The sequence below is a fragment of the Ipomoea nil genome, unplaced genomic scaffold, assembly GCF_001879475.1.
Source record: "Ipomoea nil cultivar Tokyo-kokei standard unplaced genomic scaffold, Asagao_1.1 scaffold0268, whole genome shotgun sequence".
Lineage (NCBI taxonomy): Eukaryota > Viridiplantae > Streptophyta > Magnoliopsida > Solanales > Convolvulaceae > Ipomoea > Ipomoea nil.
This window is the reverse complement of record NW_017616696.1, coordinates 5486488-5507706: the sequence shown is the minus strand read 5'-3', so window position 1 is coordinate 5507706 and position 21219 is coordinate 5486488. Positions and strand designations below refer to the sequence as shown.

The 21219-nt window shown below is 35.2% G+C and overlaps 3 protein-coding genes across 3 annotated transcripts; all 3 read right to left on the bottom strand.

The window, feature by feature from the left end:
• Positions 1-5278: 5278 nt before the first annotated feature.
• Positions 5279-8055, bottom strand: LOC109150163 (2-Cys peroxiredoxin BAS1, chloroplastic). The gene is made up of 7 exons (XM_019298071.1): positions 7675-8055; positions 7004-7078; positions 6672-6753; positions 6492-6571; positions 6214-6339; positions 5709-5822; positions 5279-5627 (listed from the first exon to the last, which is right to left on the bottom strand). Exons 1-7 carry the CDS (start codon positions 7870-7872, stop codon positions 5511-5513), a joined length of 792 nt encoding a protein of 263 aa, XP_019153616.1. The 5' UTR covers positions 7873-8055; the 3' UTR covers positions 5279-5510.
• Positions 8056-13864: 5809 nt separating this feature from the next.
• Positions 13865-14743, bottom strand: LOC109150175. The gene is made up of 2 exons (XM_019298082.1): positions 14212-14743; positions 13865-13903 (listed from the first exon to the last, which is right to left on the bottom strand). Exons 1-2 carry the CDS (start codon positions 14699-14701, stop codon positions 13869-13871), a joined length of 525 nt encoding a protein of 174 aa, XP_019153627.1. The 5' UTR covers positions 14702-14743; the 3' UTR covers positions 13865-13868.
• A 2159-nt stretch (positions 14744-16902) lies between these two features.
• Positions 16903-18958, bottom strand: LOC109150142 (UDP-glycosyltransferase 73E1-like). The gene is made up of 2 exons (XM_019298056.1): positions 17962-18958; positions 16903-17644 (listed from the first exon to the last, which is right to left on the bottom strand). Exons 1-2 carry the CDS (start codon positions 18832-18834, stop codon positions 17015-17017), a joined length of 1503 nt encoding a protein of 500 aa, XP_019153601.1. The 5' UTR covers positions 18835-18958; the 3' UTR covers positions 16903-17014.
• Between the last annotated feature and the right edge of the window lie 2261 nt (positions 18959-21219).

Genomic DNA, 21219 nt, shown 5'->3' with positions numbered 1-21219 from the left:
AGAAAATAACAAAGTAGGAAGATAAAAAACATAGAAACTTGAATAACATGTACAAACTTCGAAATCAACATACTAATTCTAAGTTTCAGAAAATCCTATAAAATTATCAAAACCACCGTCGTTATCATAATAATTTAATGAAAGAATGTAAATAGAGATTAACATAAAATTACTATAATAATTTCTAGGTATTTAGGGGCAATTTTGTTTTTCAATTTTAAGCTACTGTTAGATTAGATTTTTTTTCGGGGGCCTTTTTCCAAGAAATCGATATGTTTAAATTTTTTTATTTTTATTTATATTTTAAACAAAGTTCGTGCCTTTAGCTGCTTCGATTTGAAATTCGATTTTGCTCACTTTTGTTGAATTTTCCATTAAAGTCTAGATTTCAATAGAAAATTCAAAGACAAAGTTGAAGATAAAAGGTAAAAAATCATCAATTTCACTGTGAAATTGGTGATTTTTTACTTTTTATCTTCAACTTTGTCTCTGAAATCTCTCTAGATCTGGATGAGGATTTTTGTTTATATAATTTTGTATTAATTGTAGTTAGTTTATTCAGTTTTTTTGACCTTTAAATTTCGTTTATCTTTGGACAAATCTGGCTACTTTATATTGATTCACAATTATTATATTAAAAAAAAAAAAACTAAATAATACTTGGTAGTTTAGATTCGTGACTTAGTCCTCGATCTCTATCCTTAACTTCTGTGTTTTTGGTGTTGAAATAAGGGTTTTGTTTCGTTCATCGTATACATCTTGTAATTATCTCAAAGGAATAAAGAGAAAAAAAATAAAAATGAATCACTTTCCGATTCAGCAAAGCGCTTTGTTGCCTGTGAGGAGAAGAGGTGTTTTATTTTCGATAAGAAAAACGTCAGCCCTTCCTTGCCGCCGGAAAATTACGAAATCAGCTTTGTAGCCAATGTTACCAGGGTCTCCATCAACAGGTCCAATCCGTTGGATCCAGCGGCACTAAAAACGTAGTAGTAGTTTTGCTTACCAAATAAGTTTTACTACAAAAGTTTGGGTGGAAAAATGAGATAGGAGGATTTTATATATATATATATATATATATATATATATATATATATATATATATATATATATATATATATATATATATATATATATATATATTTGTAATTAAAATAAGAATTGATATATAATAAAAATTAATTCATGTGAATACATAAATAAATGCTTTCACACTTTAATATACATAGAGATAGAGATGCAATTTTTTTTTAAAAAATATTATTGAGTCTATTACATTGTAATATCAGTTCATCTATACTTTCTCAACTTGTTAAAAAAAAAAAATTATATGATCTAATGGTACCCGGGTTGAACTTCCATTTGGAAGGTTGTGAGTTTGAACTTAAGTAAAAAAAAAAAAAAAAAAAAATCAATTAAGAATTCAGCATTGCAGGTATAACCAAATGCCGTTGAAGCAACGTCGTTTCATTTACTCATTCCAATGAAATAACGCTGCAACATATGAAATAACGCTGCAACATTAATATAGTCAATATAATGTTGCCCCAAATTAATATTCCATCGAATTTCAAACACACACTTTTTTTTTTTTTTTTTGAAAGCAACAGCGTTGAACTTTATATTAGTGTAAAAAAAATAAAAAATAAATAACAAAGGAGAACAAAATCAGGAGAGACAGTGTACTAGTCCAAAGAATTAGCCTGAGCTGTAACTTTAGATGCCAGAAAATGTACAATCAAATTAAACTGTTTAGAAACAAAGAATAAAGAGCAATTAAGTAAACGAGGTCATTTTGTCATTGCATTCGTCAATTGCCACACCAACATACAATTTAGTTGCAGTGGATCTCCCATAGTTACAACGTGACGATAAAGAACTGAACAATCAGTGTGAACAGCTACTGACTCGACCGTCCGGTCTCTTCACCCTGCACCCTTATTAGCTTTTGTTAAATGAATGAATTTCTACATGGTTCAATAATGAATTCCCCACACATAACTACTGTACTCTTCTCCCCATCCTTAGGTGGGTATGGCACCATTGAAGAACTACTTGAAGTCATCACATGGGCTCAGCTCGGAATCCACCAAAAACCTGTGAGAAACTCAATCTTCATTTTTGTTAAAATTCAAAAAATTGCTCAATGCAATTTTTTTAATTAATTTTTTGAGAAAAGAAATTATACCAAACAGTTATCAGTTAACACTTAATGTACCAAACATCTTTCTACAATCAACTAATATTATCAACTAGTTATACCCTCTAGTTAACTCAATCAGTTAACCGTCATTTACCAATGGGCCAAGAAGTGTTTAGTCCTTTTCGAAAACAATGTCTTCCAATAATCATGCATCTGTGTTTAATGTTGACCATTTCAGCTTAATTATTCCATGTTCATCGGAAATCTTGAAAGCAACATTACTGTGATGCAAGCTGTGGTTCATCGATTATTGTACTTATATATTTAGTTCAACTTTTAATCTTTCCACATTAAGCTATGTTTGAAAATATGTACAGAAAATATTTTTTAGAAAATGATTTATTTTTTAAAAAATATTTTCATTTTTTAGTGTTTGGTTGAAACTTTTTTTTTTTTTTTTTTTATAATTTGTTTTACTGAAACTAAGAAAATTATAGAGTAAATATCCAAAATGGTCCTTCGACTATAGCTAAAATCACAAATTGATCCTCGACTTTCAATTTCAACCAATTAAGTCTTTAACTTTGCAATTTTAACACAATTTAATCCTCTGTCTATTTGACCGTTTGTTGACTGTGATTTTTGATGATATATATGTAATTTCATGGTCCATCGTCGGGTTTTTAAGGTTCCGGTTGCATTTCCAGACCGCACTGTTACATTTGAATCCACTGCCGAAAGCAATCTACCAAATTCGGTCGCCTTTCTTCATCCTCCCTTTGGATTCAATGTAGTTGAGCTCGTACTAGAGCGATTAAGACGACTTGTTTCCGAACCAGTACAACGTCATCCTGAAGGCCTCCACGTGCTCTGACGAGAGCTGAAAGTTCTTCTGGAGACCGTCGATCACGGTCAACAAATGGTCAAATAGATGGAGGACCAAATCGTGTCAAAATTGCAAAGTTAAGGACTTAATTGGTTGAAATTGAAAGTCGAGAACCAATTTGTTATAGTTGATGGACCATTTTAGGTATTTACTCAAAATTATATTTTTTCTGTTTAGTTATACAAACAAAACTAATTATACGGAACGGGTGCCGAAAACCGTTTTGGACCTTGGACCATAAATATACTTTTTATTTGTGGTCCACACAATAATGATTGACTCATATTTTAACCAAAACTAGTCAAATCCAGTTCAAATAAAAACCACATGAATAAGCCAACCTGCCCATTTTATTCCCTCAAAGGGAGAGAGAGAAATCAAAGAATTGAGCATGAAATAGAAATCCGAAAAATGTCACTTGAGTAAAAATCTTAAAAGACACTTTCCGTCAAAATATGTCATTTTTGCATTGATTGGAATAAACATTTTATTTGACTTATTTTCTCATTGATAGCCAAACATTTAAAAAAAAAAAAAAAATGACTTACAAAAGTCATTTTTTAATTTTCAAACAGACCATTAATGCGTAACAAATTGATCATCAAATTCCTGTCACATTTTGTCCCCAATCAATTTTTTCTCCAATATTGTATATTTCCGTCAATGTTAACCTCAATACCATTTCTTTGTTTCTTTTTAGACTTTCTCATATTTGGAGTTTCATTTAAAAGAAATTTTGGCCCCCATTTGGTAAAATAGTTAGTGTATAGGCTAATTTTGATTTATTTGACCACTGTTAGTTGTTTGACTTGATTTAAAAGTCAATATAAGTATTTAGTTAATTAGTTTTTTGTACGTACTCCAAAATGCTAAAATTCAAAAAGCTACTCAAAGCAGTTTTTTCAATTAACTTTTTGAGAAAAGAAATTATATCAAACAACTATCAGATAAGAACTAATTTATCAAACACCTTTCTACAATCAGCCAATGTTATCAACTAATTATACCATCTAATTAACACGATCAGCTAACAGCCATTTACCAAATAAGACCAACCCTAAAACCTTTTAACTTTTAACTTTTAAGTAGAGTTAATTACCGAAATGGTCCATTGACTATAGCGAAATTATCTATTTGGTCCTAGACTATTTTTTTTGACTAATTAAGTCCCTCAACTTTAAAAATCTTAACCACTTTGGTCCTCCGTTTGTTTGACCGTTAGTCAACCGTTAACGTGGGACTAAATTGGTAATTCGCTATAGTCAAGGGACCATTTTGGTAATTAACTTTAAGGGTGGGCAATTCGGTTTAGTTTTCTCGAACCGAACCGTACCAAACTAGTTAGAAATATATCAAACAAACGAACGGTAATAGATTCTTGTATATCGAACGATTCGGTAAAAACTCGAACCGAACTGAATTGTTCGGTAAAAACCGAACCGAATCGAATACTGTTTGAACTTTGGATTGTTATTTTGTTATATATTAGACTTTGGATATGAACTATGTAAACACCATAACACATAATATAGAACTTTTGATAACAAACCATAAAGAAATCAAATAAAACATTTACGAGAGATACCCGTGTGAATATGAGCTGAACGGCAGAGCAAGCAGCAAGGGACTTGGATTTACTTTTTATTTATTTATTTATTATTACTATTACTATTATTATTATAATATTTTTTTAACAAAAAATCAAACAGTATTCGATTCAGTTCAATTTTTTAGTGAACAATTCGGATCGATTTTTTATCGGACCGTTCAGTATACAAGAATCCAATACCGTTCGGTTGTTTGGTATATTACCTAACCAAACTAGTTCAGTTGGGTTTGGTACGGTTCAGTTCGAAAAAACTAATCCGAATTGTCCACCCCTAAAGTTAATTACCAAAATGGTCTCTTGACTATAGCGAAATTATCAATTTGATCCCAAGTTAACGGTTGACTAACGGTCAAACAAACGAAGGACCAAATTGGTTAAGATTTTTAAAGTTGAGGGACTTAATTGATTAAAAAAATAGTCAAGGACCAAATTAATAATTTCACTATAGTCAAAGGACCATTTCGGTAATTAACTCTTTTAAGTATGACCACAAGTTTATTCCGTCATGGTACACTAAAACCTTACACATTAAAATTAATCATATTTGTACCCACAAATTTCTTCAATCATGGTACACTAAAACCCTGCACATTGGAACTAATCACATTTATACTTGATAAAAAGAGACCTCCATCAACTTATTCACGCCCCATGATCTTAATTGGCTTAAATTGCTATAACATGTTTTGGCATTCAGTTCAACTAATACATTTTCAACTTCAAATGCAACATACATCTCATAGATAAGGTGTTTATTTCGACAGAATGCGCAAAATTCAAATGACAGGACAAACTCGATCTCTAGTCTCTACAACATTTTGCTAAACTGTGAATAAAAGCGGCTGAATGGTGGGTGGTATTGAAGCACCATTTACTTATACAGCTGAAAAGTACTCCTTGCTCAGTTTGGGGTCGGGTTTCATCGACTTCTCCCCAGGCTTCCATCCAGCTGGGCACACCTCGTCGGGATTCTCCTGGACATACTGCAATGCCTGCAGCAACAGTCGAGCATAAGCGCCCAGAGGTAGTGTACGATCCAAATTACACAAACGGGGCAAGGAAGATAAATTTACCTGGAGGGTTCTCAATGTTTCATCAACGCTTCTGCCAATGGCAAGATTGTTTATGGTAGAGTGTTGAATAACTCCCTCCTTGTCAATAATGAAGAGTCCCCTTAGTGCAATTCCCTGGAACACGAGGAAGCGAGTGATTACAACAGCACCGCATAGGTGGTCAGATAACTTCTGTAACTCGTGAGTGTATATTCTGTTGTAGTTTTGTACAAGGGAATACATACACGAGTAAAGGTATTGTTGAAACTACTTGTTAAGAGTCTCGCATTGATAAAATAAGGGAGAACATATGGGTTTATAAGGCCATGAGTTAGACTAGCTAATATGTTGAATTCAATCTTTTAGTGTGGTTTGACCCATGTGCATTATAGTCCAATTGAGTGACCTTAGCCTAATCTTAAATTATAACATGGTATTAAGCCTATTCGGTCCATTTCAGCCAGGTTCCTTGACACAGATTTTGAAGGGGGCAGTTATTTCTCTGGAAGGCTCAAAAAACTCATACCTGATCTGGAATCAGCACATTGTAAGATTTCGAAATTGATTTGGTCACATCAGAAATCAACGGATACTTCAGGTCGCCCAAACCCCCAGATTTTCTATCAGTTTGGACCCATGCAAGATGAGAGAACTGTAAAGAAGTCAACACAAGATGATTGATTTACAATGATATAAACAACCATAACCAAGAAAAGATAAAATCCAAATCTTGGAGATGACACATCAGGTGGAAACAATATTGGAAGAAACATAAATGTAACCAATGGATAAAAACAAACTTACAACACTGTCTATGGATACACCCAAAACTTCCGTGTTTAACTTCTGAAATTCCTCATAGCGGTCACTGAAAGCAGTGATTTCTGCAGAAATATGGAAGCAAAATAGTTTGGAGAACACGTTCAGCAGCAAACATTTCAGGTTCAATCTCATTATATGCAAGTGGAATATCTGACGAATTACCAGTTGGACAAACAAATGTGAAGTCCAGTGGGTAGAAAAAGAGAATCACATACTTCTTCCCAATGTATTCGGAAAGTTTAACCTGCAATGACAATAATTCAAGTTACAAGTGGAGATGGCAATCTCTGATAATCAAGTTTGATAAAGATACGCACACCAACACCAGATTTAAGAGAATTAATATGATTGGGAGGTAAAGGGAAAACAGATGTCTTCAGACAAAGATGCAAAAATGATATACATGACCAATACTGAAAGAAAGAAAACTGATATGGGAGCAAAGTGCAATCTGTTTAAGTAAATACTTAAGGGCATGATGTTAAATATATTACATTGATGAATTCCTGATCGAAAACAGCCTCAGCCTCAAAGTCAGGTGCTTGATTCCCTACCAATGGAAGTTCACTCTGTGGAAAAAGAAACAGGAAACATTAGTTGAGTCAGAAATGAAGAAGAACATGGCACTGATGCATCTAAGTTGCAAATTACTGCTTATTTGGCCTAACTGTAAGAATTTTCCATATAGTATAATATTATTTCTGATTATATCTTTTTTGTAAGAAAATGGCACTCATGTAATATCTTTCTTTGTTTTCAGATATTGACCCTGTTTTGTAAAATAGTTAGCCTATAAGTCAATTTTGACTTATCTGACCACTATTAGTTGTTTGATTAATTAGCTTTTGTAACAACTAATTGCTCCCAAATGCTAAAATTCAAAAAACTTCTCAAATTAGCTTTTTCGAACGGCTTTTTTAAAAAGTCATTTTGTATGTAATCAGCTAACCGCTATTTACCAAACACTTTTCTACCAGGGGTTAAATACATTATCCCAATCAGCTAACAGATATTTACAAAACACCCAATTGTTTCTGATTTTAAAAATAAAAAAAAAAAGAAGCCATTTTTGGGGATTCAGCGCATCACCTATTGGCACAAAAGCAGCACACAGAACAGAAAGAGAATCAATGAATCAAACGCAATAATAAAGAGAGAAGCTTACGGAGGCGCGGGCGACAAAGCTGCGATGTTTGGGCTGAGCGGAGCGAGGGGCACGGGAGACTAAGGGGTTGCAGTGGCGGAGAGGAGTGAAGGAGGAGGGAAGAGCGAGGGTGTGAGAGGAAGCAGAGAAGGAATTGGGGGAAATGGTTGCCCTAGGCTTGGAGGAAATCAGAGCCGTAGAAGTGGCGGTGCAAGCCATTGAAGATTGAAGAAGGAAGCGCAATAGAAGATGAGGAAAGATGTGGAAGATGGGCGCTCCCTATCTAAATGAAAACAAGGTTCTATGGCGGATAAGGGGTAGGTGTATAACTATGTAGATAAGCAGCCGCAGTGGCCAGTCGAGTGGAATGGAGTAGAGTAGGCTTCTCACTTCTGTTGTCTCTTTTGAATGTCGCCCATAAAACGGGATAAAGGAGTAAAAATTGCGAGTTTGGTCCTCGAGTTATAATGATAGTGACGACTCAGTTTCTGAGTTATGACCATGTCTATTTTTAATTTCTCAGTTATGAGTGAAGTGGTGCATTCCCTTATCATTAAAATTGATAGAAAAATTTTAAAATATTTAAAATTTTAAGGATAAAATAGAAAATTTACATTTTATTCACTTTTTTATATTGAAATCACTTTTGAAACATTATTTTGAACTTCCTAACATTCTATTTCAAGGTTCTTCAAATCCAAAAGCAATTAAATAATCTTCGTATGACTTGTCAGTAATCTGAATCTCGTATAAGAAACATGTGACTCAGTACAAACAAGAAAACACTTTAATTGTCTTCAAGTATGTAAAACACACCATCCTAAAAGTTTCTGATTTCCCTTACTAAACATAATGGTAATCAAACCATAACTTTTGAAATACAAGAAGATATCAAATTTCTCAGTTAATTTTATGACAAATTCACCAACGGCGTAACTTAAGATTTTTAGTACGTAAAATTCTTTCGTAAGCTCTGCAGTAACTTAATCAAGAATCGTATATCCTGAGAATATATAAAAATTATATTATATATATATATATACCCATCACCTCATCTGTCTTCTTAAAAACCATAAAAGTTTGACATCATTTTGTATCTCAAAAGTTCTGATTTGATTACATTTTTTGCTTAGTAAAGAAAATTGAAAATAGATAGGATAGTGTGTTCCACACGTCTGAAGACAATGATCAAGTGCTTCTTTGTTTGTTGCTAAGTCTTAAGTTTGTCATACAAGAGCCAGTTTCCAAACAAGTCATACTAAAGTTATTGAAATACTTTTTAGAATTGAACAATCTTAAAATAAGAGGCTAAGAAATGAAAAATAATGTTGTGAAAGTGGTTTTGATATAAGAAGGAGAATAAAATGTGAATTTCCAACTTTACCCCTTCAATTTTAAATATGTTTAAATTTTTCCGTCAGATTTAATGGGCGGAGACCAAATGTGCCACTTCGTTCATAATTGAGGGACTAAAAATAGATACGGTTATAACTCAAGGACTGAGTCGGAACTTGGGTATAACTCAGGGACCAAAGATGCAATTTTTTCAAAAAAAAAAATAATAAGACTCAAATAGGCCCTTCAACTATAGATCAAAGTGCAATTAGTCCCTTAAACTAACAAAAACTTCAAATAGACTCTTAATCTTTTCGCTTTTATGCAATTAGGTTAATTAACATATTACATTAAAGTTACAAGTATTTTTTTTATTTTAAAGTTTAATTAAAATAAAAAATATATTTTTAATTAAAATAATTAAAAAAAAAAAAAGTTTCGGTGACCGACCAGCTTCTCCGCCCAACATTTCAGTTTTTTTTTTCAAAAATAAAACTTATAAAAAAAATCAATTTGACCTGCTATTACCTTGTGTTTACCTACAAATTGAGCTAAGTGCACAAATTAAAAAATTTATGGACTTAATTGGATACAAGTAAAGAATGGCCTAATTGAAGCTTTTGTTAATTTATGGGGCTAATTACACTTTGGCTTATAGTTGAAGGGCTTATTTGACACTTAAAAAAAGGAGTAAATGAGTAATATATATAGGGATCGACTCCTATGAGACCTTATATGAAAATCGTAGACAGCTCAAGATCATATATTTTAAAAAATGTAGGGATAAGGGTCAAATAGACCATCCAACTATATACAAAAGAGCAAAAAAATCTGTAATTAAATTCTTAAACATGATAAAAGTGTGCAATGATTGGTTTAGGTAGGGCGGCCGGCCTACTACTAGCACCTGTAGGGATTAGTGTGTGAGACCGCAATCCACAAACTTACGCATGGGACTCACCCTTTACTTGCGAATAGAGAGGGGAAACATAGCATGTCGCAAGAGCGAGGCGAGGTTTGGAACCCCACTGCGAGAGCGATGCCTCGCGAGCCGAGCTTAAACTCGGGCTTTGGTCCCTGTTTTCCTATATTCGATCCAAGTCTCCGGCAGGGGAGGGGCTTGCTATCGTAACCTTTTCTCCTTACCTTTTTCAACAAGTTACCAAAAAGTAACCAATTAATTTTACTTTTTCAAAAAATAACATTAAAATATTAATTGACGTGGCATCTTACGTGGCATGTGACTTGAAAATGCTACTATGGGTCAAATAGGTTAATTGCATTATTTTAACAAGTTTAAGGGTATAATTGAATATCTTTTAATTCAAGGGCTAATTGAATTTTGGTATATAGTTGGAGGGTGTATTTGACCCTTGGTCCAAAAATGTATCGGCAAATTTCAAAAGAAAAACACGGGTGTTTTTCCTTAATTAAGGAACATGTGCACAACTAAACTCACAAATAAGGATGAGATACTACATTATAATAGAGCCAGTAGCATTAAAAAAGAAAAAAAAAACTCACAAATAAGGGTAGAGCTAAAAAAAAACTCAAAAATAAGGGCAAATCAGTAAATGATTCGCACAATAACCAACTCACACAAGGAAACCCTGTTCGACTTTCCATTTGCAACCCACTATCTCCTAAACTCAAGCCTACATAAAATCACTACTAGGCAATTTTTATTATTATTATTATTATTATTATTATTATTATTATTATTATTATTATTATTATTATTTCTTCTTCTTCTTCTTCTTCTTCTTCTTCTTCTTCTTCTTCTATCACAAAATGAGAGCTGGACGAAAGAAGAAAAGAACTGATGTATTCATTTAGTAAAACTGACTAACCGTTTACAAGAAGAAGAGGAAGCTATATATGAAGATACAGAGTTGAGAAGCAATATGAAAGCTATATTGAAGGCTGAAAGGGACAAGTAACTGCTCCCTAACTAACCAACTAACTGCCTAACAGACTAATCAGCATTGGCAGTGGTCTTGTCCTCTAATACCCCCCCCGCAAGCTGGAGTGTATATGGAATGAAGCCCCAGCTTGGAGATAAACCTTTGAAATGGCAATGGTTGTAAGGGTTTTGTGAAAAAATCAGCTGTCTGATTATCAGTGGAAACATGAAGAAGCCTGACAATGCCCTTTTGGAGTTTCTCCCTTATGAGGTGGCAATCGATCTCTATATGTTTTGTACGTTCGTGGAAAACTGGACTTTCAGCAATGGCTATTGCGGATTTGCTGTCGGAGTACAATATAGCTGGTCCTTCTGTTTTCACTTCCAATGTTTCGAGCAAGAAGATTAACCATTGAATCTCGCAGGCAGCAAGGGCCATAGCTCTGTATTCTGCTTCTGATGAAGATCTGGAAACTGTTCCTTGCTTTTTGGATTTCTAGGAGATCAATGCTTCTCCTAAGAACATGCAGAAGCCTGTTACAGATCGTCGAGTATCAACACACGCAGCCCAATCTGAATCAGCAAACCCTTTTAACTTGAGGTTAGATTGTGCTGGAAAAAACAAGCCTTGGCCTGGAGAGGCCTTGACATATCTCAGTACTCTATGTACTGCCTGAAGGTGTAAAGTGGTGGGCTTATCCAGAAATTGTGATAGCTGTTGGACTGCAAAACATATATCCGGCCTTGTAATGGTTAGATACAACAACTTGCCAACTAGCCTTCTATATTGAGTGTTCTCCTTCAATGGTTCACCCTCATCTTGGCTCAACTTAGCTGTCTGTACCATAGGAGTTTTCATAGGTTTGCTGCTCAGGAAGCCTGTTTCTTTTAGTAGATCTAGGGCATATTTCCTCTGATTTATAGCAATTCCTTTGTTTGTTCTTCCAACCTCAAGACCAAGGAAGAATCTTAAGTTACCCAAGTCCTTGTCTGGAAGGCAGAATGTAGATGATTCTTGACTTGCTGAATCTGATCCTTGTCATTGCTTGCTAGTATCACATCATCAACATATACTAAAAATGCCACAAAGTTGTTACCAGATCCCTTAGTGAACAGAGAGTTATCACAAACAGCTTGCCTAAATCCCAAAGTGATTAGCTCAGTTGTGAGTTTAGAGTTCCATTGCCTACTAGCTTGCTTTAAGCCATAAAGGGATTTACTTAATTTGCACAACTGCCTTGGATGTTGTGCAAAAAATCCTGGGGGAAGATGCATGTATACCTCATCATGAAGATCACCATGGAGGAATGCATTGTTCACATCTAGTTGGTGAAGTTCCCATCCCTTTGCAGCTGCCACAGCCAATAAGGTCCTTATAGATGTGATTTTAGCTACTGGACTGAATGTATCAATGTAGTCCAGGCCACAAGTTTGAGTGTATCCTTTGGCCACTAGCCTGGCTTTACACCTTTCAATTGTTCCATCTGACTTGTGTTTGACCTTGTACACCCACTTGCATCCTATAGCTTGCTTGGAAGGTGGGAGAGTTGTGAGTTCCCAAGTTCTGTTGGCTTGTAATGCATCTATTTCTGCCTGCATAGCTGATTTCCAGCATTCATGTAATATAGCTTCATTATAAGATTTAGGCTCTACTATATCCAACACATTGAGAGCAAAGGCCTTGAATTTAGGTGAGAGCTTATCATAGGACAACACAGCAGATAGAGAGTGAGGGGATGTTCTTATACTGGGTAGTTGACAGTCATAGTCTTGGAGGTAAGCTGGTCTAGACACATGTCTAGTGGACCTCCTAGTTTGTTGTTGATGTGCCTCAACTCGACTCTCACAAGCAGGAATTTCATTGTGATTCACAAGAGTAGTAGCATCAGAACTGTGCTCTGAAATGGCTGAGCTGCTAGGGAGTGTAGGGCCAGGTCTTGAAACCACATTTGGCAAGTCATCAGATAAGTGTGCATCTGTTGGCAGAATAAGGGATGATGTGGATACCTGATCATCTGAATTATGTTGCAATCCATAAGGAAATATCTTCTCATAGAACACCACATCCCTGGAAATGAACACCTCCCTAGTTTGTAAATCATACAACTTGTATCCTTTTGTTCCATTGGGATATCCCAAAAATAAGCATCTTCTAGCTCTTGGAGCAAATTTTGGTTTATGCCCACTGAGATTAGCAGCATAAGCCAAGCATCCAAATGTCTTGAGGTGGCTGAACTGAGGAGGGCTTCCAAACAGCACCTGATGTGGTATTTTCCCCTCCAAGGCACTTGAGGGTAATCTATTTATGATGTATACTGCTTGTAGAATGCAATCTCCCCAAAAACATTCTGCAAATCCTGCTTGGAGTTTTAGAGCCCTAGCAACACATAGTATATGCCCATGCTTTCTTTCCACTATACTGTTTTGTTGTGGAGTATAGACACATGAGGTTTGGTGGATGATACCTTTGTCTTGATAGAATTTATCCATTTTGAATTCCTGTCCATTATCTGTTCTGAAGCATTTAACACTCTTCCCAAACTGTGTGAGAATTAGAGCACAAAAATTCTGAACAAAGGTCCTAGCCTCATGTTTGCCTCTCATCAAAAATACCCAAGTCAATCTGCTGAAATCATCTACAAGGGTTAAGAAATATTGGTGACCATATATGGTGTGTACATGATATGGTCCCCAAATGTCAGCATGGACAAGCTCAAAGCAATTAGCAGAGGTACTAGAACTATCAGGGAAGGGTAGTCTTTTTTGTTTTGACAAATGACATACATCACAAGCTGATTCTTTATTGACTTTCACATCAGAATCCAACAACTGTAACAATTTCATTTTTGAGAAAGATGTGTGTCCTAATCTAGCATGCCACAGACTACTAGTATTACAGGCATTTATTTCAACACTTTGTAATCTATCAACTGAAAAAAATGCAGGTTGCTGCAAATGATATAAACCCTTTTCCAATTTAGCCATTCCAATCATCCTCCCAAGGGCTTGATCCTGTATTATACATATATCAGAATACATAAGCAATCTGCACTTAGAACTCTTGATCATCTCACTGACTGATACCAAATTATAATGAAAATCAGGTACATAGAAGACATTTTGCAACACAAGTTCTTCTGACACAACAATTGTTCCTATGTGTGTGATGACAATTTTGTTGCCATTAGGGAGTTCAACACACATGCCCTGGACTTCTCTAACCTTTGTCAGCATAAGATGATCACAAACAATGTGGTGGGTTGCCCCACTATCCAAGATCCAAGGAATTTTGCTATGGCTAGAAGGGATAGCAGAAGTACCTTCAAACTGAGCATTGGGAACAAAGTTTGCAGAGATCAAGTTGGCCTGTGGCATGGCTCCTATGTTCAAAGGTGAACTCTGAGTAGTGGTCTCTCTTTGGAGCAATTGCTTGAACATCATGTACTCACTTTGAGATAGGGAAACAGTATCCTCTAAGGGAACCTGAGCAGCTACTTGAATCTGATTGGCTGCTCCTATACTTCTGTTTCTTGGTCTCCATCCTGGTGGATACCCATGTAGTTTGTAGCACTTATCAGCTGTATGTCCAGTAAATCCACAATGAGTGCAGATGGGTATCTTGTTGCCATTAGGATAAACTTTCCTTGAACCTGAGTTGATGTTACCAGTTTGACTCAAGAACACACTCCCTGCATTCAAGTTGTCTGTAGAGTGATGCAAGGAGCCTATTATTCCATTGTTGAACCTTCTTTCCTGCTGTTGGACTATCAAGAACGCTTCATCAACGGAGGGCAAAGGTTTCATCATCATGATTTGTGATTGCACTGGTGCATAGCTGTCATTGAGTCCTCTCAGAAAGGCAGACAGATTGTCACTATCCAGGTGAAGTTGCAGCTTGTCTAATAAACCACAATCACATTTTTGTGTGCAATTACACGTAGGTAGAGGCCTTATAACCTGCAATTCGTCCCATAGGACCTTCAATTTCGCAAAATACGCTCCTATGCTCAGATCACCTTGTCGAATTTGGTGTATCTCAGCGTGCAGATCTGAAACTCGAAATATGTCGGCTTCACTGAATCTAGATTTCAACGTTTTCCAGATTCTTTCAGCAGTTCCTATCCAGAGAACTGTTTGTGCAATTTCAGCTTAGAGGGACCGCATTATCCAAGTTGACACCATGTTGTTGCATCTCTTCCAGTAGGGGAATCTCACATCGTTGGCGTCCGGCATTGCTACGGTTCCATCTACGAACCCTAGCTTGTTCTTCGAGAGGAGGGTCATCTCCATCGCCCTAGCCCAAGGATGGTAATTCCGTCCGTCCAGAAGTGCCGAGACAAGAATTAGGGCAGGGTTCTCATTCGGGTGCAAGAAAAAAGGACTTGCCGCATCATTTGGGTCGAAAATAGCATTCGTATTGCTCGTCGGTGTTGTCGCCGGAGTTGGGACCGGTGGTGCTGTGGTCTCTGGGAGATTCACCTGAGGTCTATTCGTCCAGGCCGTGATTCTTCAAAGCTCTGATACCATATCACAAAATGAGAGCTGGACGAAAGAAGAAAAGAACTGATGTATTCATTTAGTAAAACTGACTAACCGTTTACAAGAAGAAGAGGAAGCTATATATGAAGATACAGAGTTGAGAAGCAATATAAAAGCTATATTGAAGGCTTGTCCCTCCCTAACTAACCAACTAACTGCCTAACAGACTAATCAGCATTGGCAGTGATCTTGTCCTCTAATAAGCATTTGACCCTAAAAAAATAAAAAATAATAAAAAAACAAAAACTTCTAAGCATTTGACCCTAAAAAAACAAAAAACAAAAAAAAAAAAAAAAAAAAAAAAAAAAAAAAAAAAAAAAAAAACTAAGCATTTTGGCAGTAGGATATGTTGGGGGTGCTGATTGGCAACGTTTTGTTTTGGTAAAATAGTTCTTTTGAGTTAATGTTTTGGCAGTACTAGATTAATTTCTGCTTAGCAATGCAAATCTATATTAACATTATATTTTACTTGTCAAAATATTTGGTATAGCTAGTCCGTGTATAGACAAACTTTGTTTTATATTGTGCGTGTAATTCCTTAAATTGAAACTATAGTTATACCCGTGTAATATTTATGTATTTTTGTGAAATTTTTTAGTGTATAAACTTCAATCAAGAAAAATTTCAGTTTAAGAAAGTACATGCGCATATAGTACTTTTCCTGATTCAAAAATACCACAAACAATCCCGAAAGAGAGAAAAAGCGTAAAATAGAAAAACTATAGTTGAGGGTCAAATGCTTAGTAAGATAATAATAATAATAATAAAATATATAAAATAAAAAATACACATGACATTCCAATCAGCACAAACTTGTTGCTAACCTGCTAAAAATGCTAATTACTAATTTTTACAAATTCATAAATAAATTTGGAGTTTATTCAAATTTGGTGCTTAATTGATATCCTCAAATAATTCAATTGCCTATTTGTACTTTTTCCCTATTTATAATAAGTGCAATAGCTTTTTATATTCATCCAATTAACTAATCAAATAAAATAATGTTATTTGAGATCAATATATCCGAAGTTCAGGAAGAGAGAGCATAATGGGTTCAAATCCAATTATATATTATTGAGCATCTACATCAGAGGAGAAATGGGGGAGAATTCACTACTTTTGAGGCCAAAATGCCATGGTGGCAGAGAGAGAATCAAGAGAGAGAAGGGGTGGGGAGCATCTGCAAATGTTGGGATATTACTCTGCTCAAGAAAAAAAATTAATGATGGAGGAAAGAGAACCAATAAAGAAATGGCATGCTTATTTTTTATATATTTTTTTTATAAAATCAGTTTTGATTTTTTTTTCCCTCCCCTCCCACATTATTCTCTTTCCTACTCACTCTTACATTCTCCCCCTAATATCTCCAACTGATATGGATGCTTGGGAGCACGAAATACAATAAAAAATAATTGTTGGTTATGAATTTGATTCTAATCCAATTATATATTATTTTAATTGGGAGCACGAAATACAATAAAAAATAATTGTTAGTTATGAATTTAATTTTAATTATTAGCAAAACTCAACGAACATAACAAGTACTACAAAGCTTGCAGGTGGATGGATATATGATATAGGTTCTCATGGTTGTGCAAATGATGAAACATTTTGGACTAGAGAAATCAAGTTTAGTTGAGAAGAACCCCCTATTTGGACAGCCTTCTTTGCCATTTCTCCCAACTCTCTTACTTTCCTCCTTATCTCTATCCCCCCTTCATCCATTATTTTATCTATGGCTTCCTTTATCTCTTCATTCTTCACCATAACCACATCATCTTTGTCTTCACCATCCCAATCAACAGACATCTTCAACCCTAGGCTCACTCCAATTCCGAGCACCTCCACCACCAACTTCTCGTTCAAAAATTGTTCAGCGATCAGTGGCCACGTGACCATTGGCACTTTGGCAGAAATGGCTTCTAGAGTTGAATTCCACCCACAATGAGTCAAGAATCCTTCGACAGAAGTGTGGGAAAGGATGAGCACTTGTGGAGCCCACCCTCGGACCAAAAGCCCTCTCCCTTTGTTCCTTTGCTCAAACCCGCTGCTCACATTCCAATCCTCAAATGCATCAACATTCTTTCCTCTTTTACCCAACACCCAAAGAAATGGCCTTTTGTTCGACTCCAAACCCATAGCCAGTTCTACCATCTGCCGTGGTGACACCGCCGCCATGCTTCCAAGGCTAACATATACCACTGATCCCGACGCCTGTTGTAAGATCAATAATATATGATCAACATCATGATTTACACGAAGCATATTGAGTGACAAGGAAAACTCGCAATGTCATTAATAAGATGTTGGTCGGTTTAAAGAGTTGTCCATAACTGACCGATTCAAATAAAAAAAACGAATAGGCAGTGTGATCTTAATGGGCAAAAACAAGGTAAACCAGTCTAAGTTTCTTAAAGTTAACTAACTTAAACCAAGAACGCCAAAATATCACTCTAGCTGTGATTCGAACTTATAACCTTAGTTACAAGTCTACAACTCGACCAACTTGAGTACAAGAAAAAAATATGTACCTGCAAGTCGAGCCACTTCAAGCACTCTTGTTGGTCACCATAATTGTTGTTATTGCCTCTTAGTGCCTGATCTTGGTAGTTTTGGTCGCATAATGAAACGGGTCCAACACACCACACTCTCCCATGATGCATTTTTCGATACTCTTTTACATAATCAGGCTCCAGTTCATCAAAGCTATTCACAATTACACCATAAGAGGATTTTGTGGTCAACCTGATCTTTAAACCCAATTGTTTCCTAGGATCATCATCTAAATCATTTGGATCAATCGTGCATCCTTTGACCTGAGCTTTGCACACTTGTATGTTATGCGGCAACTCGGGGACCGTGAACTGCTCCGATTCTGAACTCACCTTCCCGAGAATCTCGGAGTCGGAGATTCTCGCTTCACAGACATCGGAGAAGCAGCATGATCCGTTGAACACAAGCCTGGGGATGTTGAGCCCCGCCGCGACCTCCGCCGTCCACGTCAGCAACATGTCGGAGACTATGCAGCTCGCCGGCGGCTTGCTTTGCTTCACCGCTTCTTCCACCTGCGGCCGCAGCATTCCGACGGCGGCCATGAAGTTGGCAGCCAGGTTTTGACCTTTGGGGATCAAGTCCGCATTCTCGCATCCTTCCGGCAACCCGGCTTCCACACAGGGAAACCGGAGCTCGTGCTCTCGGATCTTGAAACCGCATCGGCGTTCGCGGTCGAGCGTCGGCTGGAAGCGTTTGGCATTGACGGGGGTGGTGAGGACGGTGACGATGACGCCGTCGCAGCGAGCTAGCATCCTGGCAATATCTATGAGGGGGATCATATGGCCCGGAAGCATCATCGGGAACACCATAAAATGCAGCTGCTGACGGGATTCGTACGCCGTTATCGCCATGGCCGATCGGATATATATTAGCTTACTTTACGCTACTGTAATGAAATAATTCAAAGCGACATTGCACAACAATATATATAGGCCGGAGAACGTGTGTTTTTACTTGCTTGGAAGAAGAACGTGGTTTTACATTCATGAAATAAGGGTTGTATTTGGCACACTTTACTAAAAATCTAGTAGCTAATAATAAGTTAAGATTAAAATTAATGTGATTGGTAAAATTAATTGTTGACATAAAAGGATAAATTGAGCCAATGATCTTGGTCAAGTGACATGAAGTGACTTAAGTATATATGAACATATATTGTTGGTATGGACAGCTCAACTGGTCATAGGAGTGAAGTTTAGGAAAAATACCAAGGGTCGAGTCTCACCACCCACAGTGTGGGAAAGTTGTTTTGTTCAATTTAGTCCCTCTACTTTACGAACATGGTCGTAATTATTTATTTTGGACATACTAATTTAATATATTGGTGGTAAAAATAAATTTTTTTAAATATTTATAAAGTAATATATGAGTAGGAATATAAATATCATCAGCGTCACGTAACCTAAGTTAATGATAATATTAACATTGTTAACTATTGTCCTTAATTGTACCATTTTTGAAAGTACAAGGACTAAATTGAACAAAACGCTATAGTACAGGGATCTCGTAGGTACTTTAACCGATTTACATCCTTACAGAAGCTCTGTCGGGCCAGGAATTACACTAGTACTAAAAAGGAATAAATTGAGATTAAGATTTTAATTAATGAATGGTATATTGTGTTATTTTTATTTTTATTTTAAAAACATTGTGTTATTTTTTAATAGAAAATTGTAATTTATGTCCCTCAAGTATAGGCAAATTATAAATGTCACACTTTAATTCTAAATGGTATAAATGTTGCTCTTGAATTGTCAAAATGTGATCATATATATATATATATATATATATATATATATATATATATATATATATATATATATATATATATATATATATTGCCCATCATGAGGGGCATAATATAAATTACAATATATATATTGAGACAATATATGACCACATTTTGACAATTCACAAACAACATTTATACCACTTAAAATTGATGAGTGGTGACATTTATAATTGACCTATAGCTAAGGGCATGAATTATAATTTTTCTTTTTAAAATTAATAAGAATAAAAAGAGAAAAAAATATAAAAATTAATAGTTTACTTTGTAGGTTAAAATAAGCTATAAGCTCTAAAATAAATTCTACAAAACAAATCCATGTTTTCAATGGTAGTTAGGATCAAATGTAATACTCTATCTGTAGCTATGACTCTTATTATAATTTCATTTTGATGGGCATGAGGTGTACAAAAAAAAAAAAAAAAAAAATACATGGACTTTCATTTTTATTTTACTTTCAAATTCTTAATATAGATATAGATACTTTTGTAGGGATCGGACTCATGTTATGAAAATACTTTATTGTTTGCGACGTTAAGGAATTGAATTTTTAGGGCTGAGAATATATAAAATTTATCATATTACTTATTTGTCCTTTTTGGTGACCAAAAAAAAAAAAAAAAAAACATATCTCATAAGTCATAACTACACTCATTCTTCCAAAAGATTGAACCCCAACCTTAAGAGTCCCTCACACTCCGGCCCGACGGAGCATCTGGGAGGATGTAATCATAACTAACACTCATGGCGTATCCCATAGCTGTAATAGAAGAAAGATATGTAGTAGTATAATTGTTCCAAAAATGCGACTGAATGAATAAAACATGATTCTTATACTTGAATATTACAAATTTAATTCCTACAGACACCATATCTATCAAACCTATTGTAATTATTTTTATTATATTACAAGTTCGATTTTAATATGTTCATTATATTTTGATATATGTTGTTTTTTTAGTGTATTAGCTAAAAATGGTCTACTTTATAATTTACCGTTAGATAGTGCCATACATGTTCATTAATTATTTCAATAAAGTTGTTTTCAACAAACACATTCTCAATAATTACTTTCTCAACATTTTAATTTAAACAAAAAAAAAAAAAAAAAAAAAAAAGCACACCAAAACCCATGAGAGAACTAGGAACTACTACGATCAATCCATCTGAAAAGATCAATGGATCTTATGCAATTTATAAATTAAAAAAAAAAATAAAGCTATGACGTTTTTGTAAATATTAAAATTTGAAGTACAAGTGAAATGTGTTAAAAGTACAAATAATAAGTGCAAGTGTAAAAGTAAATGGTGTAAGTAAAGTCACTTAAAAGTACAAGTAACATATGTTAAAAGTGCAAATAACATGTGGAAGTAAAATCACTTTAAAGTATTAATATTGTTGCACTTTGAGAAACTATTTTTTTAGTAATACTGACTCTATTACAATG

Excerpts from the sequence above, each read along its gene's own strand:
- LOC109150163 (XM_019298071.1), bottom strand. The coding sequence starts at position 7,872 with ATGGCTTGCACCGCCACTTCTACGGCTCTGATTTCCTCCAAGCCTAGG. Across the intron at positions 6,754-7,003 it reads TCGATCAGGAATTCATCAAT|GTTAAACTTTCCGAATACAT; the intron begins GTAATATATTTA and ends TTGTCATTGCAG. Across the intron at positions 6,340-6,491 it reads GTGTATCCATAGACAGTGTT|TTCTCTCATCTTGCATGGGT; the intron begins GTAAGTTTGTTT and ends ACTTCTTTACAG.
- LOC109150175 (XM_019298082.1), bottom strand. The coding sequence starts at position 14,701 with ATGATGATGAAACCTTTGCCCTCCGTTGATGAAGCGTTCTTGATAGTC. Across the intron at positions 13,904-14,211 it reads TCCCAATGCTCAGTTTGAAG|GATCAAGCCCTTGGGAGGAT; the intron begins GTACTTCTGCTA and ends TGTATAATACAG.
- LOC109150142 (XM_019298056.1), bottom strand. The coding sequence starts at position 18,834 with ATGGCGATAACGGCGTACGAATCCCGTCAGCAGCTGCATTTTATGGTG. Across the intron at positions 17,645-17,961 it reads TGAAGTGGCTCGACTTGCAG|GCGTCGGGATCAGTGGTATA; the intron begins GTACATATTTTT and ends ATCTTACAACAG.